Source organism: Helicoverpa zea, chromosome 17 (assembly GCF_022581195.2).
Source record: "Helicoverpa zea isolate HzStark_Cry1AcR chromosome 17, ilHelZeax1.1, whole genome shotgun sequence".
Taxonomy (NCBI): Eukaryota; Metazoa; Arthropoda; class Insecta; order Lepidoptera; family Noctuidae; genus Helicoverpa; species Helicoverpa zea.
This window is the reverse complement of record NC_061468.1, coordinates 628,586-651,742: the sequence shown is the minus strand read 5'-3', so window position 1 is coordinate 651,742 and position 23,157 is coordinate 628,586. Positions and strand designations below refer to the sequence as shown.

The window sequence follows — 23,157 nt, the reverse complement described above, 5'->3', positions numbered from 1 at the left end:
TTTATCGATAATTGTAGAAATATTTACCTATCTTATTATTTTTATTTCGCGGATGTGCGAAACGAATACCTACTGGTACATTTTTGGACTTATACCTATCAAATTTTAATCCAACGTCGTTTTTTTTCGATCTTGGCTCATCAAGATCCATTATTTTTATAAAACTCCCCAAAATTTTTCAAAAAGTGAGGTTCCGTCATTGTTGTTCATAGATTTATAGAAAGGCATAGTGAAAAGTACCTCTAAGAAAAGCTTCTCAGTTACAGAAGTGGCAGGAATTAGACCGTTATTTATACAATTTAATTTTACAGCATAATAGATGTTAATAACGGCCTAAACTGGCACGTAAAGCCAATCTAATCTACATATTTATAAACTTCTTACGCTCTTACTTCTTACACTATTCGCTTCCCAAGGGAACTATACTTCCTGGACTACAAATATAAATGATTGAATTTGATAATCGTTTTTGATAATTTTGACAATATTGACGAGAAAAAGTGCTTATCTAATTATTCAATTTTATATTAAACTTATTTTATACTAGTTGACCCAACAAACTTCGTATCGTTTAAACCTTCCCCGGACCTCTACAAACATTTTAAAACCAAAATTAACCAAATCGGTCCAGCCATTCTCGAGTTTTAGTGAGACTAACAAACAGCAATTCATTTTTATATATAAGAAGACTAGCTGATCCCGGGAACTTCGTATCGTTTAAACCTTCCCTGGACCACTACAAACATTTTAAAACCAAAATAAGCCAAATCGGTCCAGCCATTCCGGAGTTTTAGTGAGTCATTTTCACATATAAGAAGATTCAAACTATAAACTATTTTTTTACTTTGACTTTTCTATTGGAAAAGTCACCTCGCACTGTGAGGATATCTATAAAAACCCTTGAAATGATTTAACGTCAACAGTCAGTCAGTGCCTTTAACTAATCTGTAATCTTAATTACATATACTAAAACGGGTGTCAATCTAAACGCCTTAATCACTAGAATAGTTGTAGGTATAAATACTCGTTGCGGAAATAATCTTGCCAGGCGCCATCGTGTTTCGGCGATATTGTTAACAAATCAGTTTGGTTTCACACTGAAGTATCGCAAGTTACACTCGAGATTATAACGGTAGAACAAATCTGTGATGTAAATGTTGAATTAGACAATTAAGAAATAAAATCAGAAATTGTACAGCATCAAAATGATAGCATCACTTTTTTTTATTTAGGTAGCTTTTCCAAAAAATCATCTATCTAATCGATGAGTTAAACTGTCGATACGGAACGGATCTGTAAATTTTATGAAAAAGTTGCTTGTTCATGTATCATGTGATTAATACAAAAATACAACCCTGCCAACACATACACAAGGTCATAACAATCATATTTAATAGATTAACAAAGACATAGGCGCATCAGTATCTATTGATAGTTCAAACATAGCGCACAACCAGGAACCTCTGAGGAATTTGTTGAAAAAAATCGCTCAAGAGCAAAATTACAAGAACCCCGAAATTATCATAAATGACTTAACTAGTGGTGGAGCCAACTACACATCTACTCTATACACGGTGATCATAAAAGAAAAGAATAAAGAAGATCTCCATTTATTCGCTAAAGTCGGTGCATTGGGTGATTCGTTCCGTGAACAAGAAGTGTCTGTAGACCTTTTTGATATTGAACGTTTTGCATACCTTAAGCTATTCAAAATCTACGCAGCTTTAGAAGAAGAGCATGGAGTGCCGGAGGAGCACAGGCTGCCGTACGTCAAGATGTATGGATACGACGACACCATGTACAAGGAGACGATGGTGCTGGAGAACTTGATACCGCAGGGCTACGGACCCTGCGACAGGTTCAAGTCTATTGACTGGGAGTACGCTTCTGCAGCAATGACAGAATGCGCCAAGATGCATGCGCTTTCCTTCGCTTTTAAAAAGAAAGATCCAGAAGAGTACGAGAAGGTTTTAGATCTTGCAAAACCTACTTACAATTACAAGCTTTTGGACATCATGTTGAGCAACAGTATTCCTCTTGCACTAAAAACGGTCAAGCCTGAGCACAAAGTTTCATTCGCGAAGTTCATAAATAGAGGAGTGAAGGAGACGTTCATGGAGTACTACGAAGCGAGGCGAGTGACGGCCATCATCCACGGAGACTACCGCGGCAACAACTTGCTACACCGGGTTCACAAGGTCAGTCTCATTATTTCCCTTACTTGTTTTCCAACAGGAGGCTTATATACATTCCTTATAGATTTTCAGTTGCAATGTGTACATATACATGCATCAGCCATGAAAGGATATTTTTATCAGAGTATTATTAAAACTCATAAAACACTCAAAGATATTATAAGTATCAGAGAGATAAACAACTGTGAGAGGAGGTCAAACAAACGTTTTGTTAGCTATATGCAATGCATATTATCAATTGCGGAAATTAAGATGCACCCAGCTCCAATAAACCTGTTCAACCAAAATCTTCTCATGCATGTGGGTACTTCGATGTGTAATAAAGGTCATAAATATTGTACGCGCTAGGCGTTACCCGCATCAGTGAGTTAGCGAATCGTGGTCCGCGTTCCATCCTACATCTATAGGATCAGTTGAGATTATTTACTGTAACCTGTGAGATTACACATTACTAAAACTTATTTCATGAAATTATTTAGGATAAATGGAAAACATTTTGAAGAGAATATAGAATGTATTTTTCTTTAACTTAAATATCGGTCAAGTTCAATCCAAACCACAGAGATGTAAATGTATAGTTCATAGTTAACGCAGGTAGCATAATATTTGACGTTATTAGTCATTCTCGTTCAGTTCGCCCATCGACATCGACTCGTAGCCGCGTACTGGCAGAAGGGCCAGCCAGTGTATATGTGTCATTGTAAAAGTGTAACAATTTCAATATGGAGGATATCCCAGAGCATTTACAAACCCTCCTCCACAAGATAGCTAAAGAGCAGAAGTTCCTTGAGTACGTGTTAGACATCAAGCCGATCTCAAGCGGCGGCGCGAACTACACGTCGCGGCTGTACGCGGTGAGCGTCACGGAGCGCGCGCGCACGCTGCGCCTGTTTGTGAAGGTGGCGGCCATCGGGGAGAAGATGCGCGCGCAGGCGCCAAAAGTGTACGAGACGGAGCGCTACTGCTACACACAGCTCGTGCACATCTACGAGCAACTGCAAGAGGAGTATAACGTACCGCCTGACCAGCGGCTGGCCTTCTGCCAGTACTACGGCTGCAACCCCGTGCGCTTCCAGGAGACCATCGTGCTGGCCGACCTGGTGACGGACGGCTACGAGTCCTACGACCGCTTCCGCTCCATTGACTGGCCTTACGCGGAAGCTGCCGTTACAGAACTAGCTAAACTGCACGCCACGTCCATGGCTTACTGGAAATATTATCCTGATGACTTCACCACAATGTTAGAGAAAGTGCGGTTCGATTGGGCCTTGGATGACCCTGGTCTGGAGAAGTACTTGGAAGGCATGACTGGTCGAGCTCTCACCCATGTCGCAAAGGAACACAAACCTAAGTTGGAGAAGTATTTCAAGGAGCTGGACGTGGAAGCGTTCGCGTCCGCGTTCAGGAGCAGTCGACGCCAGGTGGTGGGACACGGCGACTACAGGCCCAGTAACCTCATGCATAAGATTCTCAACGTGAGTACAGTGCTCGTAGCTTTGGACGACGTACAACCCTGACTGAAATGGTATAAATGGTCATTTGCCTCCTTGGAAATAATAATATAATCCACCTTGGTCAAGTTAATATTGTTTGCCAAATTGTTTAAGGTAAAAAACCTTTTTTATTTCATCGTGATTGTGGGTATCTAATAAAAAAGTATTCAAAGTTATAACGGTGTAAACTTGCCGTAGACGAAAGATTTAGGTACTATATAGAACTTTTAAAAATAGTTGTGTAAACAAAACTATGCCGTAGGTCAATATAAATAAAACAATTATTATTAAACCATCGCGCCCAATTCAGTAATTTGTTATCGCCTATCAGTAAGCAGAAAATTAGTGTTGACGCCTGTCAAGGAATTCCGTAGTTATATTGAGTGACTCGATAAACCGTAGGATATTTAATGCCTGCCAGGATTGCAGTAAAAAGCGAAAAAAGATACAGATGGGTTGGGGGACAGTGTCAGTCTCCTTGCACTAATTGAAAATATTTGTGGTTACAAAATCAGGATGTGTAGTGTATGTCCGTCCACAGGATTGTGTAGTCAAGTCTATGTTAGTGTCTTATGTTATCGAACTATACTTCAACCGCCACCCGCACTCCACCTCAGTTCGGACTCAGGGGATGCTCAGTCATTTGTTTCATTATGAGTAAATCCTTTACCCTTATCTTATTCTAGGACGGCAAGGTGGACATCAAGATTCTGGACCTGCAGACCCTGCAGCGTGGCAGCCCGGTCACCGACCTGCTGTACTTCATCTTCACGGGGTCCGACGAGCAGTTCCGCGCTAAGTACTTCGACCGGCTCGTGGAGCACTACTACTCGCAGCTCAGCGCCTCCATGAGGAGGCTGCACCTCAACCCTCACGAGATCTTCTCTAAGGAGGACTTTGACGCGGAACTTAAGGAGGTAAGCAGCATCTTTACTTAAAATTAAGCTGTCTCCACCTAATTAAAGTTCCTAACCTAAACACCGAGTGTACCTACTGCCTACGACCTAAAAAGGGTGGTGTTAGGTCTTTTTACAATTGCTTAGTAACTAGAAGTGAATGAGAAAAATAAGCGGTTTCTAGTTCGTTCTTAACCTAATCACATTTTTTTTATACGACTGAGTAATCAGTAGTAAGTGCCGCTGTGATAAAATGGCACAGATTACTAATTAGTCCTGGAAACGGCTTTCTTAGCTTACCTATGTCAGGGGTTTCACCAACGACGTTATAAGCGTTCAAGCAAACATACATACATACTCTTCAGCAGTGTAGATAAGCATATGCTTGACCACGGAAGAAACATCATATCATTACTAAGTACCATACCATAGTGTAATCACCAGTGTGAACCCGGAAGCCACAACCATTGTCGCAGAACCTTGAATGTTAACACTAATTGTATCTAGGCATCTATGTATACCTATTACTTAGCTATGTACAAACTATTTGTTTGTGTATTAAAACAGCTACACGTGTTGATAAACTACTACAGTTAACTACCTGCCTGCGTATCTACATGTAGGTACAGGCACAGTAAATATACCTATGTAGTTAGCACATTGTTTTCAATGTTTATGAACCGTATCAAAGTAGAAACCACATAGGTATGTAAGTTGTTAAATAAATACATATAGGTACATAATATCAATGAGGGTACTTTAATACTTTTGTAGTAAAATATAATTAAAACTTATCCCGGATCGCAAAGAAACTGCTTCCCAGTCAAATAGTAGCCTATAGCCTTTCTCGGGTTTTAGACTAATGATACCACCTACTGACGATATAACTTTCATTAAAATCGGTTCAATAGTTTTAGTATGAAAGCACAACAGGTAGCATTATAACTCTTTCTGCCACACTCAGAGTCAGTTAATGGTTACTTAAGTGGCTCCTTAGTATAGATTTAAAAAAGCTCACTCTCAGAGACAATTAATGATCCGTTAGCATCCCTTAATGACAATTAAAGTTAAGTACAGCAAAACCTTTACTTAACTTTCTAATGATTGATTTTGACATTTATGTTTAAGGTTATAAAAGTAAATAAAATATTTTAAAAAGTCTCAGGAATAGGAATGTTTTAACAATAAAGTAAAGATGAGTGATTTGCTTGACTTTATTGATTTTGTAGACTATACCAGAAGGTTTAGAGTAGTGGGGCCAAATAAGAAGCCCAGGAGGAGTAACATTAGAAGTCTATAGGAATATAAAAGGGTATTTTTCTATCAATGTTCAAGCAGTCACTGGGACAAACTTGGAATGTTATGATCTAGTAGCCCGGTGGCCTGGCAGTACCCATGATAGTTTTATTTATAACAGCAGTGCAATTAAACAAAGACTGAATACTGGTGTGTTAAAAGGGATAACTTTAGGGGACAGCGGGTATGCAGTTAGCAATGTGCTACTGGCGCCGTTTTTATCACCAAATTCAACTGCACAAGAAAACTACAACAGAAGCCAAATAAAATATAATGTGGAATACTGTGGAAAGACGCTTTGGCATTTGGAAAAGAAGGTTTCCTTGTCTCCAAATTGGAATGGGCATAGATGGATACAGTTGTGGCTGTTATATGTGCTTGTGCGACACTGCATAATATTTCTTTACAGGTTGATGATTTGGTTCCAATGAACTGGGAATCTCCTCATATTGAGAATAATGATGTTATCCTTATGAGTGAAAGGCGTGAAAGCACAACCAACAGCAATGGATTTTTGGTGCGACCATCTATAGTTGATAGGTTTTTCTCATAATATAATTTTTAATAAATAAAAATCCATAAAATAAGACGAATACTTTTTTAATTGTTGAACAATTATGTAGTACAAAGTTTATTTGACTGCCTTGTTGGTCTAGTGGTCGCAAGCGCGGCTGCTGTGCTCGAGGTCTCTCGAGGGTTTTCTTAAACTTTCACAAAGCAGCCCGTAGTCTGGAAGTTGGTGATTGATTCCTGATTTATACTATCCCATGCTGCTTGTTTCTTGGCGACTGACTTGCCATCTGTTATTTTAGATTCCACGATTGGTCTCTTTTTATCTAATTGTGCTAACAAAGCTTTTTCGTCCGCCGTGAAATTAGCCACACGTTTGCGTGGGGCTCTTGTTCCTGAAGACTCCTAAAATGAAACAAGCACAAGTTAAATTCTTCAAATACATATGTGCAGCTACTAATGTACATAGAAACAAAACTTACCATGATAATATGTTAAGATAAAGCTATTTATTTCAGAGCTTATCACACTTTTCCACACACTTTTCTTTCGTGACGGTTAACGGAACAAGAATTTTAAACGTAACCTTGACACTGACAGTACAATATTGACAGTGATACCAGAAAAAAGTTTCCATGTACTTTATATCATTTACATGAAAATAGGTGTTTTTACGTAAAAACGTTGCCGAAATTAACAAATTCTTATTTCTATTGTTGATATACAAGGTTTTAATGTATTTAAATAACAGTTTTTGCTACTTAATAATTTCACATTTTAAGGTGCGGCTACATCTTTCGTTTATCGATAAGCATTTATCAAAGACAATTTGACGATACTCTGCCCTACGGATACTTAAAGCTGTCATTAACTAATGAACCCTTAAAGAAGATGGATCAAAATTGCCCCACGTCCTATAACAATGTGACGTATCTCAAAAAAAAGATAAAAATGTTTAAAAAAATATGGCATACTCTCCAATTCATTTTTTTTACACCTTCATACGAAAAAAATGCTTTAAAAATTGTTCAGGCGCTGTTATGAAAACGTCGTTCATAGAACTATTAATGGACTATTTTATTAAATTAATTTTTTGTTTGATAGAGTATACCTCACAGGTGGTCCCATAATCATCAGGTCAGGATCTGATGATGGAAACCCTGAGAAATTCAGGGCAACTTTTGAAAGTTGTAGGCATGCGAAGAATAAAAACTTGACTATAAGGTGTATGTCTTATAACAATATGCAACAGTGAAGATTTGGAGCTGACCTGATGATGGAAACGAAAGAAGGTCGAGGGAACTCGACAACTGAATATGTGAACTACCTCGTGTTTGGGCTTGTATTATTTGTATTGAATAGACCTTTGCAACAGTGAAGATTTGGATCTGATCTGATGATGGAGACCAGAGAAGAGCGAGGGAACTCGACAACTGAATATGTGAACTACCTCGTGTTTGGGCTTATATTATTCGTATTGATGAGAACTTTCCATTTATGCGGATAGTGACGACTGTGCTTGTCACTGAAAAGCCAAAAATAGGAAGAAGTCGGTGGGGATATAAACTTAGGTACATCCATTAGACACCGACTTCTGAGGTAGTTTACATATTTTGTTGTCGAGTCCCCCCGACCTTCTCTGGTCTTCATCATCGGATCAGCTCCAAACCTTCACTGTTGCAAAGGTCTATTCAATACAAATAATATAAGCCCAAACACGAGGTAGTTCACATATTCAGTTGTCGAGTTCCCTCGACCTTCTTTCGTTTCCATCATCAGGTCAGCTCCAAATCTTCACTGTTGCATATTGTTATAAGACATACACCTTATAGTCAAGTTTTTATTCTTCGCATGCCTACAACTTTCAAAAGTTGCCCTGAATTTCTCAGGGTTTCCATCATCAGATCCTGACCTGATGATTATGGGACCACCTGTGAGGTATACTCTATCAAACAAAAAAACAATTTAATAAAATAGTCCATTAATAGTTCTATGAACGACGTTTTCATAACAGCGCCTGAACAATTTTTAAAGCATTTTTTTCGTATGAAGGTGTAAAAAAAATGAATTGGAGAGTATGCCATATTTTTTAAACATTTTTATCTTTTTTTTGAGATACGTCACATTGTTATAGGACGTGGGGCAATTTTGTATGGATTGTGATCCGTCTTCTTTCGTCTCTGGGATGTATCGTTCATTAACAGATTTAATGATAATTAGTTAAGGACTCGTTAGGACTAATTTAAGTATCCATTCTGAGTGTGGCAGTTTATCTTTGCATGGTGCTAAATTAATATCGAATGGAATCGAAAACCAACGTTAAAATATTATAGGTACCTACATTTTGTTACCTAGCGATCTAATTCCGAAAATGATAATATTTATAATCGGCTAATCTTATTTACAATGAAGCGACAGTTATCAGTGAAATTATTACGATAAAGTGTCCTCAAAAACACTAGGATTTAGATAACATGTGAACTTATTAGATTACTTAGAAGTTATGTATACTTATGAGTCAATTTCGCATTTTCTTGATTGCCAGTCAATCAATAATCAATCATTGACATGTTACTATCAAAAGCTAATTTTATGAATGATTGCAATTGTCATAATTAATAAATCAAATTAATAGTTGTCAAAAGGACCCCCGATGTTTATTTCGTGGAAAATCGTCGTAGGTGATAATTATTGGAAAAATACTGCCATAAAAATATTATAAAAAAAAGCCAAGTCATCCCGATATTGCAAAAAATAAGTTGATTAAGTATAAAAAATATAAGCGGTGATAGCAACTTCCTTCTTAGATATCCATTGCAATATCTACTATCTTCATACAAATCAATAATTAATGTCACAATCATAATTTTACGCAGACAATTAATTATTTTTACTCCTCTTTGTCTATCAGCTGTCAGTCAGACGTTCTTATGAGGTCTAACTAGGATAACCTAGGGAGCTCGTGCACCCTTAGATACTTATAAAAAAACGAATGGTCCGGTAAGTGCTTCACTACGTTTAAAAAAATGCGATAAATGAAGAACCGCTCGACCGCTTTTGTGCAAACTTCAAATTTGGTTTGGATGGATGAGCCCTTTCTTGTAAAAGTATCTACAACGAAAAGTGGCATTAATTTTTAGACATACAGATTTAGAAACAGCAAACTAGCAAGTATAATGAATGGTTTCAGAAACATGTGACTGGATGCAACGTTACATGCATAATAAGTACTACTAGCTAACTGCCACGTGAATGAGTTAATTAGGTACCTTCATTCATTAACTGTCAGTTCTATTTCTAAACACTTAATCATGTAGGTATGTATAATTATTCTAAAAGCGAGGTTCCGTAGATGTGCACCACTGTGTCGCATACAAATGTATCTTCTGATATATGTACTTAGGTACAGTACTAAGAAACAGTAAATAATTTCATTGCAATAATTTCTAGTATCTCCACGAAACTGCAGCCTTTGCGCACGAACACAAATGCTAGCTTTGACGGAATCTCGCCATAGCAACTCCCTTCAGTAAATAATTGAATATTCATTTATTATTTCCTGGTTAAATAATTTGTTTATCTAACTAAATAATAGTCATGTAATTATAGAATGTATTTCACTACGTTTCTTCCACGTGTAAACAAAAAATAAAAATTGTTATATTCACCAATTTAAATTCAAAAAAGTAAACTAAATATTAAAAAGTTTTGTAGTCCCAGTTCTGTATGTTGTAAAACATTAAGTTATCATAACGCAAGTTATAGCTTGCGACCTTAATCTACGAAGGGCTGTAGTTCAGTAGTTTCAGCATGAAAGTGCGATGGACAGTTATTTTCGCATTCATGATACTTTTTAGTAAAAAGATAAGTTCTGTTCATACTTTGCTTTAAATTCATGTGCGTCCTAATTTGAAAAAAATGCCTCATAAGCTATCCAAAAGTCGTAAATATAACATCAGAGTTATCTGTGACACGATTGACAAGTAAGCTCGTATCTTATCTAGGCACCAGCTGACGTGTTCATACTAACTGTATCAAGGTCAGCTGTGTTTACCGTCAATTCGGAAGAGGTCATTGAACTTGTCCGTCATGCGTTACGTGAGCGTGACTCATTTGATAACTGAAACAACTTTTCATGGTTCTCTTTTCTATATCCGCGTGTATGTATCGTTAAGTTTAGTAGTTTTGTATTTTGGACATAGACATGTAGTTAGGATAAGATTAAGCTTGAGTTACAAACATTGATTAACTTACAAATTAATTACACCATATAGTTACCAGTTATTACGTTAAAGGTACCTATGATCTATCGTACCACGGAGGACTACAGACTTTGTCCTCCGTGTATCGTACTAATTGATATCTTTATACTTACTTTAAGCTCAACTGCGCTGCGAATATTTATGCATGTTTAATTTGTTTAAACAATATACCTGCCTATACCTTAAAAAAATATAACTTGCCTACTTGTACCTATGCTTCCCAAAATACATACTCAAGTTTAGTTTATCAATAATTAGCAGTATCTTTTGAGCAACACATAATGCAATGCATATGTTACACTACTCTCAGAAGTTAAATGAATTTAACTAGCAACAATAAACAATTTATTCACCTCTTTTCACCACAATTCTTTTACGCAATTTCAGAAGCTGCCGTTTGGTCTGACTCTGGCCACGTTCTCGCTGCCAGTCATCACGGTAGACACAGAGGACGCTCCGAAGGTCGACGAGACTCTTGAAATCTCCAGCTTCAGCACGGGGAAGACCAACGACCTTTACAGCGAGCGCCTCAACGGGGTCGTCAATGACTACGTTAGGTGGGGCATACTCAAATAATCGAAAAAAAACTTTTTAAGACAATTATGGACGGTTTCTGAACACTTTGACTTTGATTTCGACTATGACTATGACTTTGACTTCGATTATGACTTTGACTTCGACTATGACTTTGACTGCGACTATGACTGCGACTATGACTTTGACATGACTTGACTTTAACTTGACATGGACTTTGACAGTGACTTTAAGTTCACCTATTTTTCCCTAAATATATATGTAGTGAAAACAGTCTAAGTCACTCAGGAACCGGCCATTTGCAACGTATTATGCGTATATAAAATAATTTTTGATTTACTTTGCTTTAATGAACAGTACAAATTAAAATGTAATCCTATAATGTAATGATTTTGTCTAGTCTTTGCTATTTTGTAAGATAACCTCAACAGTATTCTAGACTCTAGACGCACGAGTTCTTACGTACAGCAAGATGATGTGACAATGCACTTAGTTTTTATTTGGTGGTGGTATTTTTATAATCAATTATTTTTTTATAATTTTGACTAAATGTTATAATTTTCTGTGTAGATATAAGTTTCTTTGGAGTATTTGTACAAGGAAATATTTTTTCTGCTGACAAAAGCTATTTTTAGCTTAATCCGTAAAATTAAAATGAAAATATAGACATTTGTCACTATACGATACCATATTTTAATGGAGGATTTTCTAAGGATGCAACTAATTCTTTGATATATTTTAACACACATAATTATAATAGAATAATATAAATGTACTAAGTAAATAACAGGGACCCACCAAGTGTTAATGTTATAACAGATCTCATGAAAATTATTGCTTTGATTTGTTGAATCCTTAGTATTAATACAGAATAAAATAAAAAATAGGAAATATATGAAGAATAAAAATAAATAATAATAAATTAAAAAAATATATATATAATAAATACGACCTATTTCTGTCTTCGATACACTTTAACCTTGTGACAAATACAATACTGAATATTTTTGTAATGAACTGATCAATTGAATGAAAATTTGAATAATTTGATTTAATTTTTTTTTATAAATTGCATGATGATATTTTTGAATAAATTTGAATTTCAGTAAACTATTGCAGTTTTCTTTAAATAATATAAATGGCGAGAATCCTACCAAAATAAATTAAACGAGTAATAGGCAACTTAGGTATAATTTATTTGTTTTTAAAATCTGAACGATTTCGGGTTCTTCATAACACCGTACATATTTACACAAGTTTTTAGTAGCTCTAACATATTTTTGGTTTTAAGCATACATCATTTATCCTGTATTGCACATACTATTCGTAAATACATAAACATTTTCGAGGAGACGATGTACAAGGGCAAACTTAACCCAGAATTGGGGTTTCTTACAGCAAAGCTTTTTGTGTCCACGATACAATTTATGGGAAGAATAGAATAGAATAGAATAGAATAATTTATTTGCCATAAACATGTGTATACATACATACACACGCAGGTGCATGTATGTAAGATGGTACAATTAAATATGTGCTTAAAAACATATTTGCCATTTGCCATGGCATGCAAATATTTGCAAAATTAATTATAAACTAAAACATTAATACACGAATACTATAAACATTTTCTACTTAAAATCTAATATTTTTTCATCGAGAAACTCTTTAATATTATAGTATTTCTCTTTGTACTAAAAATAATTTGAGCCGGCGTTTCAGAGCTTTGGTATTGAGTTCTCTCCAGATCTTGCAATTTGTTATACACGATAGGTGCCATACAAAATATACTTCTGCGCATAAGTGCAGTTTTACACGGATGAAGACAGAGTTTGCTATTATCACGTCTATTTCGATGTGCTACTACATCCTCGAGACGCGGAAATAAATGAGGATTGCATATGACGAACATGACAACTTCGAGAATGTATAGAGTAAACTATGTACCTGTTTTATCAAAGCATTTTCTTAAATTATTTTATATTATTTGTATAAATAAATAAATGATTCTTCATCTTTTTGTTATCTTCTACCCAACCTTGTTGGCTCCTAGTCTAACTGAATGCAGCTGGGTACCAATTTTATAGTGACTGCCCATCGAACTTCCTCAACACATACATACATACATGCCTATGAGCAATACAATACCACTTTGCGAGACTGAGGGTCAAAACAACAGTCTACTATGCAAGAATCACAATTAAAACTTAATTATCTGGCACACAATTTCAACGGTAGGGGAGGTAAAGGAGGTGCTACGTTCAGGTGTAGTTAGTTAATTTAAAACTGAATAAATAATAATACAATGACGTACTTAATTATCTTATCAATACAATTCACATAATATACTTCCATCAAATCGCCCAAGTCTTCACGGTTTACTTCAGGATTCCCCACTTGACATAATCATTGACGATTCCATTGAGCCTCTCGCTATACAAATCGCTGTTATTTTCAACGTTGAAGGAGTCTACCCGCAGGTTCTCGTCAACTTGAGGCGCCTTCTCTTCATCCACCAACACGACGGCTAAGTGAAACGTAGCAAGAACCAGTCCATACGGTAGTTTCTGAAAGATAATACAACTCGAGTTAGTTAAGGAAAGAGCCTGAAGTCTGAAATGATAGGTTTTATTTTTACATTATTACCAATTATTACATTATTTATTACATTATTTGTTACATATTTTGTCACATAATCAAGAAGAAAATGGACCCAAAATAGATCCTTGAGGAACACCAATTGATCCCTTAATTACATCTTATGGCTGTGTACGGGAAATGAAACGCTTTGGACAGGTAACGGACGAAACGTTGGCTCACGTGCGTATAGTACGTTACATGTAGTACCTACATTTAATAACTCGGCAATAAGTGGTAGTCAATTTTTTCGAGGACACAATGCGGAAAACTGTACATGACCGATACGCCGATTGATAAAATAGCCATCCATAAAACCTATCAGGGCGATAACTAGACTTATTTGACTTTAAAAATCTTATTGTATAGATTACGTAAATACGTAAAAATAAATGAGCAATCATATAAAAATAACCGTACCTCTTTTAGTTCATAATCAAAGTCCTCCCGGGAGTACACTTCGTGAGGGTTGAGGTGCAGCCTCCTCAGGGAAGCGCTGAGCTCTGAGTAGTAGTGCTCGATCAGCTTGTCATAGTACTGGGCACGGAACTGCTCGTCGGTACCTGCGATGATGAAGTAGACGAGGTCTGTGGCCGGGCTGCCAGCCTGCAGGGTCTGGAGGTCCAACACCTTTATATCTAGTTTGCCATCCTGAAACAGATTAAAGGAAGATGCTCAATTTATTAAATTCGAAATTATATAGGTACGGCAAAGCAGCGTGTCTGACAGTTCTACACTACGAAATATGCCCAGAATAACAGTTTGTTGGGAAAATTTAAGTAGACATTTATGTAACTTAAAAAAGAGAAAATAAAAATAAATATCATAAACAAAACTCACCTCGCGCACTCTGTGCAACAGGTTGTTGCCCCTGAAGTCTCCATGGATAATGGCATTAGTACGAACAGGAGTGTACAACTTCACCATCATGTCAAGTGGATTTTTCAACATGTTCTCGAATGCTTGCTTGTTCTGTGGTTTTATTAATTTCAATGCCGATTTAACACAGTTATCCAATGTAGGGCCCATTTTCATATCAGCCCAATCCATTTTTGTCATATCCAAAAACTTTTGAAACTCATCTGGATTTTCTTTCCTGAACGCGAACGAAAGTGCATGTAATTTGGCACATTCTGAAATTGCGGCAGATGCGTACGCCCAGTCCACTGACTTGAACCTGTCGAAGGGTCCGTAGCCCTGCGTCAGCAAGTTCTCCAGCACCAGTTTCTCTTGATACACCGTCTCATCAAACCCGTAGCACTTGGTGTACAACAGTCTGTGCTCTTCAGGTACTCCGTTCTTGTCTTCTAAGGCTGAATAAATCTTCCATAGTTTCGTGTAGGCAAATCGTTCAGTGTCAAAAATGTTTATAGGTGTGTTGCTTTCAGATGCTTCAGTGCGCATTTTTTCACTCATCACTGCGACTTTAGCAAATAAATGAAGATCTTCTTTATTCTGTGCTCGTAGTACCACTGTGAATAGTTTAGAGGTGTAGTTTGCTCCGCCACTTGATATTTCATTGATGGTGATATCAGGGTTCTTGTAATTTTGTTCTTCAGCGATTTTGTTCAACAAGTTCGTCAAGGAAACGTCTGTGTGCGCCATGTTTGCTCTCTCAATACAAACTGATATTATGTGTATCTAGTAGTTATAATGTTGGTGCGAATATTGGTAATTGGGAATATTCAAGATTATTTATACGCCGTTTAAATATAGATAACGTTATCGATGACAACATTTGATACTAAGAGTCTGACGTTTCTATTTCACCATTATATAATTAATTACATGTTTACTACATAATGCACTTGTTGCTTTGTTGAACACAGTTTATATTTGAATAACTTTATGAGACGCAGAATCTCATATTTATTTCCCTCTATGACTGTGGCAAATCGAATACATTATGCATCATACATTAATGCAAAATACATTATGCATCATCTTATAGGACTAGAAGTTTATATTTTTAAAAGCCCCTTTTACACTACTTAGCTAATTTTCTGCCTAATGTTGTCATACGGTGACAAGTTATGAAACCGAGAAGTGGCAAGAAGTTGTACTACAGATAAACATAATAAACTGATCTACGATTAACGAAGATATCATAATATAAATACATTTTTTATCAAATAAATAATACGGAATCATTGTGTCTGTAACTGTTTAGATAAACTCTATAGTGGAATAATACGATGTAAATATCTTCGCGTAATTAGCAAACATTTCAAACACTCCTTATTCCTATGGTAATATTGATAAACGACAAACAAAAGCTAATTTAAATAGAAAACTCGATTCAAAATCAGATACCATAATTTTAAAATTTAATTGCAAAAAAAGGTCCTATTGCAGAAACCTGTTATTGAATAAAATATTATTGAAAATAAATAAGTATTTTAGAATGTTAATAAACGTGATTTTTTGCCGTTTCAGGTAGTGGTAGATACAGATCCCTTAGTGCATGAGTCCGACTTGCATTTGGCCGGTTTTTTTTATCAGAGATCCCAAAATTGTAATTGTTTACGTACCAGTTAATCAAAAGGCTTTACCTAAATATAAAACAATTATAATTACTTGCAGGTTTGACATTTTTTTGGTTTGGCGAATTAATTACCATATTTTCATAATGCGTTATTTTTAATCTAATTAAATAGGTGAGTAATTAATGAGGTTCTTTGTACACAAAGTTCATGAACATCCTAAAACAAATTTTAATAAAAAAAGCATACTATTCAATCAACGAGTATATTACCGATAAAAAAATAACCTAAAATTTAATAAAAGCAACATATAAAGAAAAATAACTATAAAACGAAGTTATGCTACACAAAAATATACGTAATATTATAATATAAATAAATACTTAAATAATATACTACATACTACTTACTATTATATAATCTGTGATACTACTATATTACATTGAACGCCTTCCTCTCTTCTAACTATTTTGCTGTGCCCATCAGGGTCCATAATTGTGACTACCTCTATTATTTTATATTTTCCACCAAATGTACATTATGGAATGCAATAAATGATATGATATGTAAGCATACGAGTGCAAACCAATCATCATCCTCCGAGCCTTTTTCCCAACCATGTTGGGATCGGCTTCCAGTCTAACCGGATTCAGCTGAGTACCAGTGCTTTACAAGAAGCGACTGCCTTTCTGACCTCCTCAAATAACGAGTGCAAACCAATATAAATGATTATTAATTCTGCGTTCCTGAAGTGCAGGCGTTTTAGTCAATTCCATCAGGACAGTAGGTATGCCATCTATAGAATCTCTCCTATAATTCTCACTCATCCCATCCTCAATTTTTAATAAAACAAAGGAGTACAAGTAAATGCATAATTTTCTTTACATAACATTTATTTACACTTTTACAAAAACAATAAACACCCTAATATCATCATCATCAGCATTTTATTGACCCACTGCAGGGCACAGGCCTCTTCTACCTAATAAAAAATCACTAAATTACATAAAGATTATTCACGATAAGAATTATTTCAGGATCCCCCATTTAACGTAATCGTTGATAATGCCATTAAGCCTCTCGGAGAACAGGTCACTGGTGTTTTGTTCGGTGAAGGAAAACATGTCCAGGTTGTGGTCGACCGTGGGCGCCTGGTCAGGATCGATCGTCACAATTGGCAGCAGGAGCAGTATCAGGGCTAACCCATACGGAAGTTTCTGCAAAATTATATGTAATGTGTAAGTTATCTGAGTATGAGGGATGAAGGATGAAGAATAAGGGGTTTTAATGAAAGAGCGATTTCAAAAAAGTAATCACTATTAGCTATGCTATCCCCGGGTGGCACAGGCTATATTTTATCGAGCATATTTAGTGTTTCAAAGAGCACGCAAATGTCGGTCTTGCGCCTAATTTCTCTCCAGTAGTGGTGGATTGCCTTCCACTTGAATTATGCGAAAGAGAGAATAGAGAGTGCATCTGCCTTAGCGCAAGCGCTCGTGCATTATAATATGTCCCGCACTGACGGGTGCAACAATTATGGACATTACGATTATGAATTAGGGATAGTAGTATTAGTAAGGTAAGCGACAAAACACGATTAAATCAAAAATAGAATGTTGATGATTGCTAAATCTAAATAATAAGGCATTTAATGTAAGTTGCAAGGGAAAATTGCGCAATTTCATTAACGATTATGGAAATACGTTGCTGCTATCACATAAGTAATGCAAGACAGTACGCGTCGTTACGCGTGTTGTTTAACGGTGGTGGCAAAAAAATCTCGTGACCTTTACCTGTTTAAGCTCTTGATCGAAGACTTCCTTGGAGTACACCTCGTGAGGGTTTAGGTTCAGCCTCCTCATGGAGGCGCTGAGCTGCGAGTAGTAGTGCTCCACGAGCCGGTCGAAGTACTTAGCGCGGAACTTCTCGTCTGTGCCTGTGAGGATGAAGTACAGCAAGTCGGCCGGTGGACTGCCGCCCTGAAGAGTTTGGAGATCCACGACCCTGATGTCTACTTTGCCATCCTAAAATAGTTGATAAAAAGTCAGAAGACGGTATCCAGTCGCACAGGGTTCCTTTCACCAAAACCATATCCTAATCCTGTGCTTGGAACTCTTTTTAACCGACTTCCCAAAAAGGAGGAGGTTATCAATTCGGCCGGTATATTTTTTTTTTTTTTTTTTTCTATGTATGTACATCGATTACTCCGAGGTTTATAGACCGATTTACGTGATTCTTTTTTTGTTCGACTCGGAATAGCTGCCAGTTGGTCCCATAGTCATCAGGTCAGGATCTGATGATGATAACCCTGAGAAATCGAGGGCAACCTTCGAAAGTTGTAGGCATACATAGGGTAAAAACTTGATACTCAGGTGTACGCCTAAAAGCACTATTCAACAGTGAAGATTTGGAGCTGATCTGATGATGGAAACCAGAGAGGGTCGAGGGAACTCGACAACTGAATATGTAAACTACCTCGTGTTTGGGCTTAAATTATTTGTATTGACAAGACCTTTGCAACAGTGAAGGTTTGAAGCTGACCTGATGATGGAGACCAGAGAAAGTCGAGGGAACTCGACAACTGAATATGTAAAATACCTCGTATTTGGACCTTTGAATCTTTGTATTGATGAGAACTTCCCACTTGTATGGATAGTGACAACTATACGTATCACTGAAAAGCTTTAAATAAAAAACTTTTTTACAAAAAAATTAAACAGACTTCCCAAAACACTAAAAAGCAAAAAAAAAAACTATTTTTAGGTGCATCGGCCTAGAAGTCGGTGGCAAAATTAACTTAGTAACATCCATTAGACACCGAATTCTAGGCCGATGCACCTAAAAATAGTTTTTTTTTTTTGCTTTTTAGTTGTTTACAAAAACCTACAAACCATGGTTATAAAGTAAACGAACAATTTACCTCGCGTACTCTGTGCAGCAGGTTGTTTCCCCTGAAGTCACCATGCGTGATTATTTTAGCACTAATAGGGCTGTAGAATTTTTCTACCATTTTAGAAATATTCTGTGAAGCAAATTTTTCAAACGCTTTTTTGTGTTGTGGGTTGATAACTTTTAACGCATTTTGCATCGTTTTTTCCATCAAATGTTCCAGTTTAAGTGTTTCCCAAGTTGTGTTTAAGATGTCTTGGGATTTTTCAAATTCCTCCGGTTTTTGCTTACTAATAGCGAAGGAAAGCGCATGCAACTTGGCACACTCTGTGACTGCGGCAGCAGCGTACTCCCAGTCCATCGGCTGGAACCTGTTGAAGGATCCGAAGCCCTGCGCTGTAAGGTCTTCCAGCACTAGGGTCTCTTTATACAGCGTGTTGTCGAAACCATACATCTTGACGTACGGCAGCCTGTGCTCCTCGGCCACTCCATGCTCTTCTTCTAAAGCTGCGTAACTTTTAAATAACGTCAAGTAAGCATATTGTTCGGTGTCAAAAAAGTTTACTGACACTTCACTGCGCATTTTCTCTCCTACTGCTCCGATTTTGGCGAACAAGTGCAAGTCTTCTTTATTCTTCGCTTTTATGATCGCCGTATGTAGAGTAGACGTGTAGTTGGCTCCATCACTTGATATGTCTTTTATTATAATTTCAGGGTTCTTATAGTTCTGTTCTTCAGCGATCTTGCTGAGCAGCCGTCGCAGCTCTTCTGTGTGCGCCATGTTTGGATTTTCGATACGTACTGACACTAGACCATGTTGCTTGTCTGTTAAATAACCTAATAATAATGTGTAATGATGACCTTGCAAATTATGAATTATCTTAATGAAAAAGAAACAATTTACCTCTTGATAAGAGGGCATAAAGTAGGAAAATTATCTATTCATAATAATAGGAAGCCCCGCAGGGCATCTGAGGCGGATGACGGGGAGTAGCGACCTCGCGGGGCTATATATCCGAGTGCTCCAGGGAGAGTATACTGTCCCCCATCTCCGGCTTGCCGGAGTGAAGCATGACGGGGGAAAGGTCTCCCGCCTCTTGGCTTGCCTTCGCCGGCCGGTCAGAGTGGAGTCGCTAGAGTAGGGTTAGCAGCCCGCTCGGAGGGTAGGTGCCTTGTGGTAAGTGGCGAGTGGGCCGGTGATGCTGGACCCACAGGGAGCGCGTGATCTGCGTTTAAAGTCCGCCGAGGTATCCTCACCCTTCAGCCGCTCATGTACCTGTTGCCCCCTTGTTGCGATTTAGCGACTGATTCCCGGGGGCCCAGTAAGTGAGTTGGCGGGTCTCCACCTTTTTTTTTTCCGACGTCAAAAATCATCAAATGACCCCTCCCGCTGTGGGTTAGCAGCGGTGAGGGAGTGTCAGACTCTTACTGACTAAAAACCGTCGTGTTCCGTCATAGGCCTTTTATGTACCAGGACCGCTGCTGGGCCCCGCTGGGGTTCCTGACATCTCTTTGAGGAGCGCGTGGAACAACGCGCGCCGTCGACACGGGTCTGTCGTCTAAGTAGACAGAGGGACGTTGAGCCACCCGAACTCACCGCCCACAGACCCACGCCTACGGTGGCCGGGAGTCATCTCGCGACACCCGGCGCCCATGGTGTCTACCTGGTCCAGCGCGGCGGCCGGGATGAGAGGTGCGAACTCTCTGGCGTTCCGCCTCCTCCTTCTCGAGCATGACCGCTTCGCAGAAGGAGGCGACGGCATCCCATTCCCTCTCGCCCCGGACCATGGCCTGAACCAGGGCCGGACGTGAGAGGTCGCCGCCGCCCAAAGCCTCGACGAGGACCCGGCGGTGCCCTTCCCATGCGGGGCACACCTGGACTGTGTGGTCCACCGTGTCCTCGGGGCTGTCCGCACAATGGTGACACCCGGGCGCCTCCTCACGACCGATTCGGTGCAGGTACCTCCCGAAACAACCGTGTCCGGTGAGGACCTGCGTCATGCGGTACGTGAGGGCGCCGTGACTCCTCCCGAGCCACTCCTCAAAGGGCGAGTCTCCACCTGCCATTTTTACATGTATTTAATACAATGTCATCGGCAGGTGCCATAGTTCCCGTAGTTTCCCCATTCCTAGTCCATTAGCATCCCATCACAATAGCCCAAGTAGTTTTCATCCATAGTTAGCAATAGTTTAGCACAGAACCGGGGATTGTCCTTGGGTAGATTTATATAGTGTATACAAGGATAATCGTCGGTTTTGTGTCTCCATTTCATTAAAGTTGTCTCAAAAGGGCTTCAGCGTGTTGGCTTCGGCCCCATGTTCACCTTCCAAAAGTCCGGAACTCTGTAGTCCCGAGTGCATGGCAGAGACATACGGAATGATACCTTTCGATTTGCTTTTGCGCGTTTGGCCTGACGAAGATCTATGTTGTTGAGGAGATATCATTGGCATTGCATAATCTGTATCACCAACAACCAGGTAATCCTTACCTACATACTACTCCTAGTCAATAGGCAATAATAGTTATTTGTTATACAAGAGTGCAAAGTTGCTTTTTAACCGCGTGCTCAATTTTGATGACCGAGCAAGCGAAGGATTCTAAAATTGAAACACGAGCGTAGCGAGTGTTTCAATAATTACAATCCTGAGCGATAGCGAGGGAATCAAAAGAGCACAAGGTGAAAAATCTTTACACTCGAGTGCAACACGTAACTTTTCATCCCACCTCATCAAGGAAATTAAAATGCAAAAAAACAAAATGGCGCGCACATATGAGTTTCAAATTAAAAAGAAGTGCCTATTAAAGATCATTTATTTGATAACTCAGTTTAAAAATGAAACGAGGTTAAAAATCTATGTAAAATCAATAATAAAACTTAATTAATTTAATAATTATTTTAAGCAGTATTTTATTTGTTTAATATATGTATTTGTTTGAAAAGTCTTATCAAGATTGTCACAAATGGAGTATTGCTCACGATGTTCTAAATTCAAATCACTTTGCCGCTCTAGAGGATAAAAACGGCTTTTGCGCTCAGATATCAAAGGGTAAAACTACTCTTTCCGAGATAGTGGGATGAAAAATAATAATAAAGATAAACAGTTACAATGAAAAATAAATAATTTGAGCAATCAAAGATAATTCATGTTTTTAATGACAATTATCTGATAAACGAGAATTACATTCAAAAATACCTGCGCCTACCTCAAAGCAGTCGTCCACTATACGTAACCGTGTAATGCAAGTGGATCAGAAGCTCCGGCACATCGACTCGGCTACAGCTTAGCCACCCAGGCTTATAGCTCCCGAGGACTAGGCGGCATTAATTCTAGCAATATTTTTTTCGGCCGCAGTCTCCTGCGGGACAGTGGATGATTTGGATATACATAATAGAGTTGCGTCCACGGAGAAAAGATGAGCGGGGATGCTATACTTCAGACAAATTAAGTGTACGGTAGGCGTGAAACGATCAGCTGCTAGAACTAACGAGTTCCTTGTCAAATCAAGATAATCATTGAATTTGATTGATTGGTGATTTGGTTTTTAAAAAATAGGCGGGTTCCAAAGAAGCTGTACCTATGAGGGCAGAGCTCAGTACCGTTTCTCGTCCCCCGAGCACACCCGCGTAACCATTCGCCGAACATTTTGTTCTCCATGTTTGCACCATTTAACTACAGATAACGATAACCAAACCATAACCCATGGTCAAATCGGCAATTTGACAACTTGGTTCGGTTATAGTTATTGACATGTTATGTATAAAATACACAGAGTAGTATCATAATGTTAATGAAGACTACCTTCCTGAATCGATACAAGTCATAGTACCTAGGTATTATAGAGGACATTAGGTAATGTTGATTACCGCACTATTGATAAATTGTTATCATTCTGTAGTAATAATCATTGTAATGTTAAGAATTTGTATCATTTGTTGAGAGGTAAATGATTACATAACAAC

The 23,157-nt window shown here is 38.0% G+C and overlaps 4 protein-coding genes across 4 annotated transcripts; 2 read left to right on the top strand and 2 right to left on the bottom strand.

Annotated features, from left to right (window-relative positions):
• The first annotated feature begins 1,323 nt into the window (after positions 1 to 1,323).
• On the top strand, positions 1,324 to 2,853 carry LOC124638463. The gene is made up of 3 exons (XM_047175434.1): positions 1,324 to 1,332; positions 1,398 to 2,198; positions 2,815 to 2,853. The coding sequence occupies exons 1-3, from the start codon at positions 1,324 to 1,326 to the stop codon at positions 2,851 to 2,853; spliced, it is 849 nt and encodes a 282-aa protein (XP_047031390.1).
• On the top strand, positions 2,728 to 11,347 carry LOC124638332. Its single transcript, XM_047175274.1, has 3 exons — positions 2,728 to 3,670; positions 4,375 to 4,605; positions 11,040 to 11,347. The coding sequence occupies exons 1-3, from the start codon at positions 2,918 to 2,920 to the stop codon at positions 11,226 to 11,228; spliced, it is 1,173 nt and encodes a 390-aa protein (XP_047031230.1). The 5' UTR covers positions 2,728 to 2,917; the 3' UTR covers positions 11,229 to 11,347.
• Positions 11,348 to 12,361: 1,014 nt separating this feature from the next.
• LOC124638331 lies at positions 12,362 to 15,519 on the bottom strand. The gene is made up of 3 exons (XM_047175273.1): positions 14,664 to 15,519; positions 14,244 to 14,474; positions 12,362 to 13,753 (listed from the first exon to the last, which is right to left on the bottom strand). Exons 1-3 carry the CDS (start codon positions 15,426 to 15,428, stop codon positions 13,565 to 13,567), a joined length of 1,185 nt encoding a protein of 394 aa, XP_047031229.1. The 5' UTR covers positions 15,429 to 15,519; the 3' UTR covers positions 12,362 to 13,564.
• A 1,667-nt stretch (positions 15,520 to 17,186) lies between these two features.
• Positions 17,187 to 20,231, bottom strand: LOC124638295. Its single transcript, XM_047175229.1, has 3 exons — positions 19,227 to 20,231; positions 18,100 to 18,330; positions 17,187 to 17,523 (listed from the first exon to the last, which is right to left on the bottom strand). The coding sequence occupies exons 1-3, from the start codon at positions 20,115 to 20,117 to the stop codon at positions 17,335 to 17,337; spliced, it is 1,311 nt and encodes a 436-aa protein (XP_047031185.1). The 5' UTR covers positions 20,118 to 20,231; the 3' UTR covers positions 17,187 to 17,334.
• Positions 20,232 to 23,157: the final 2,926 nt, after the last annotated feature.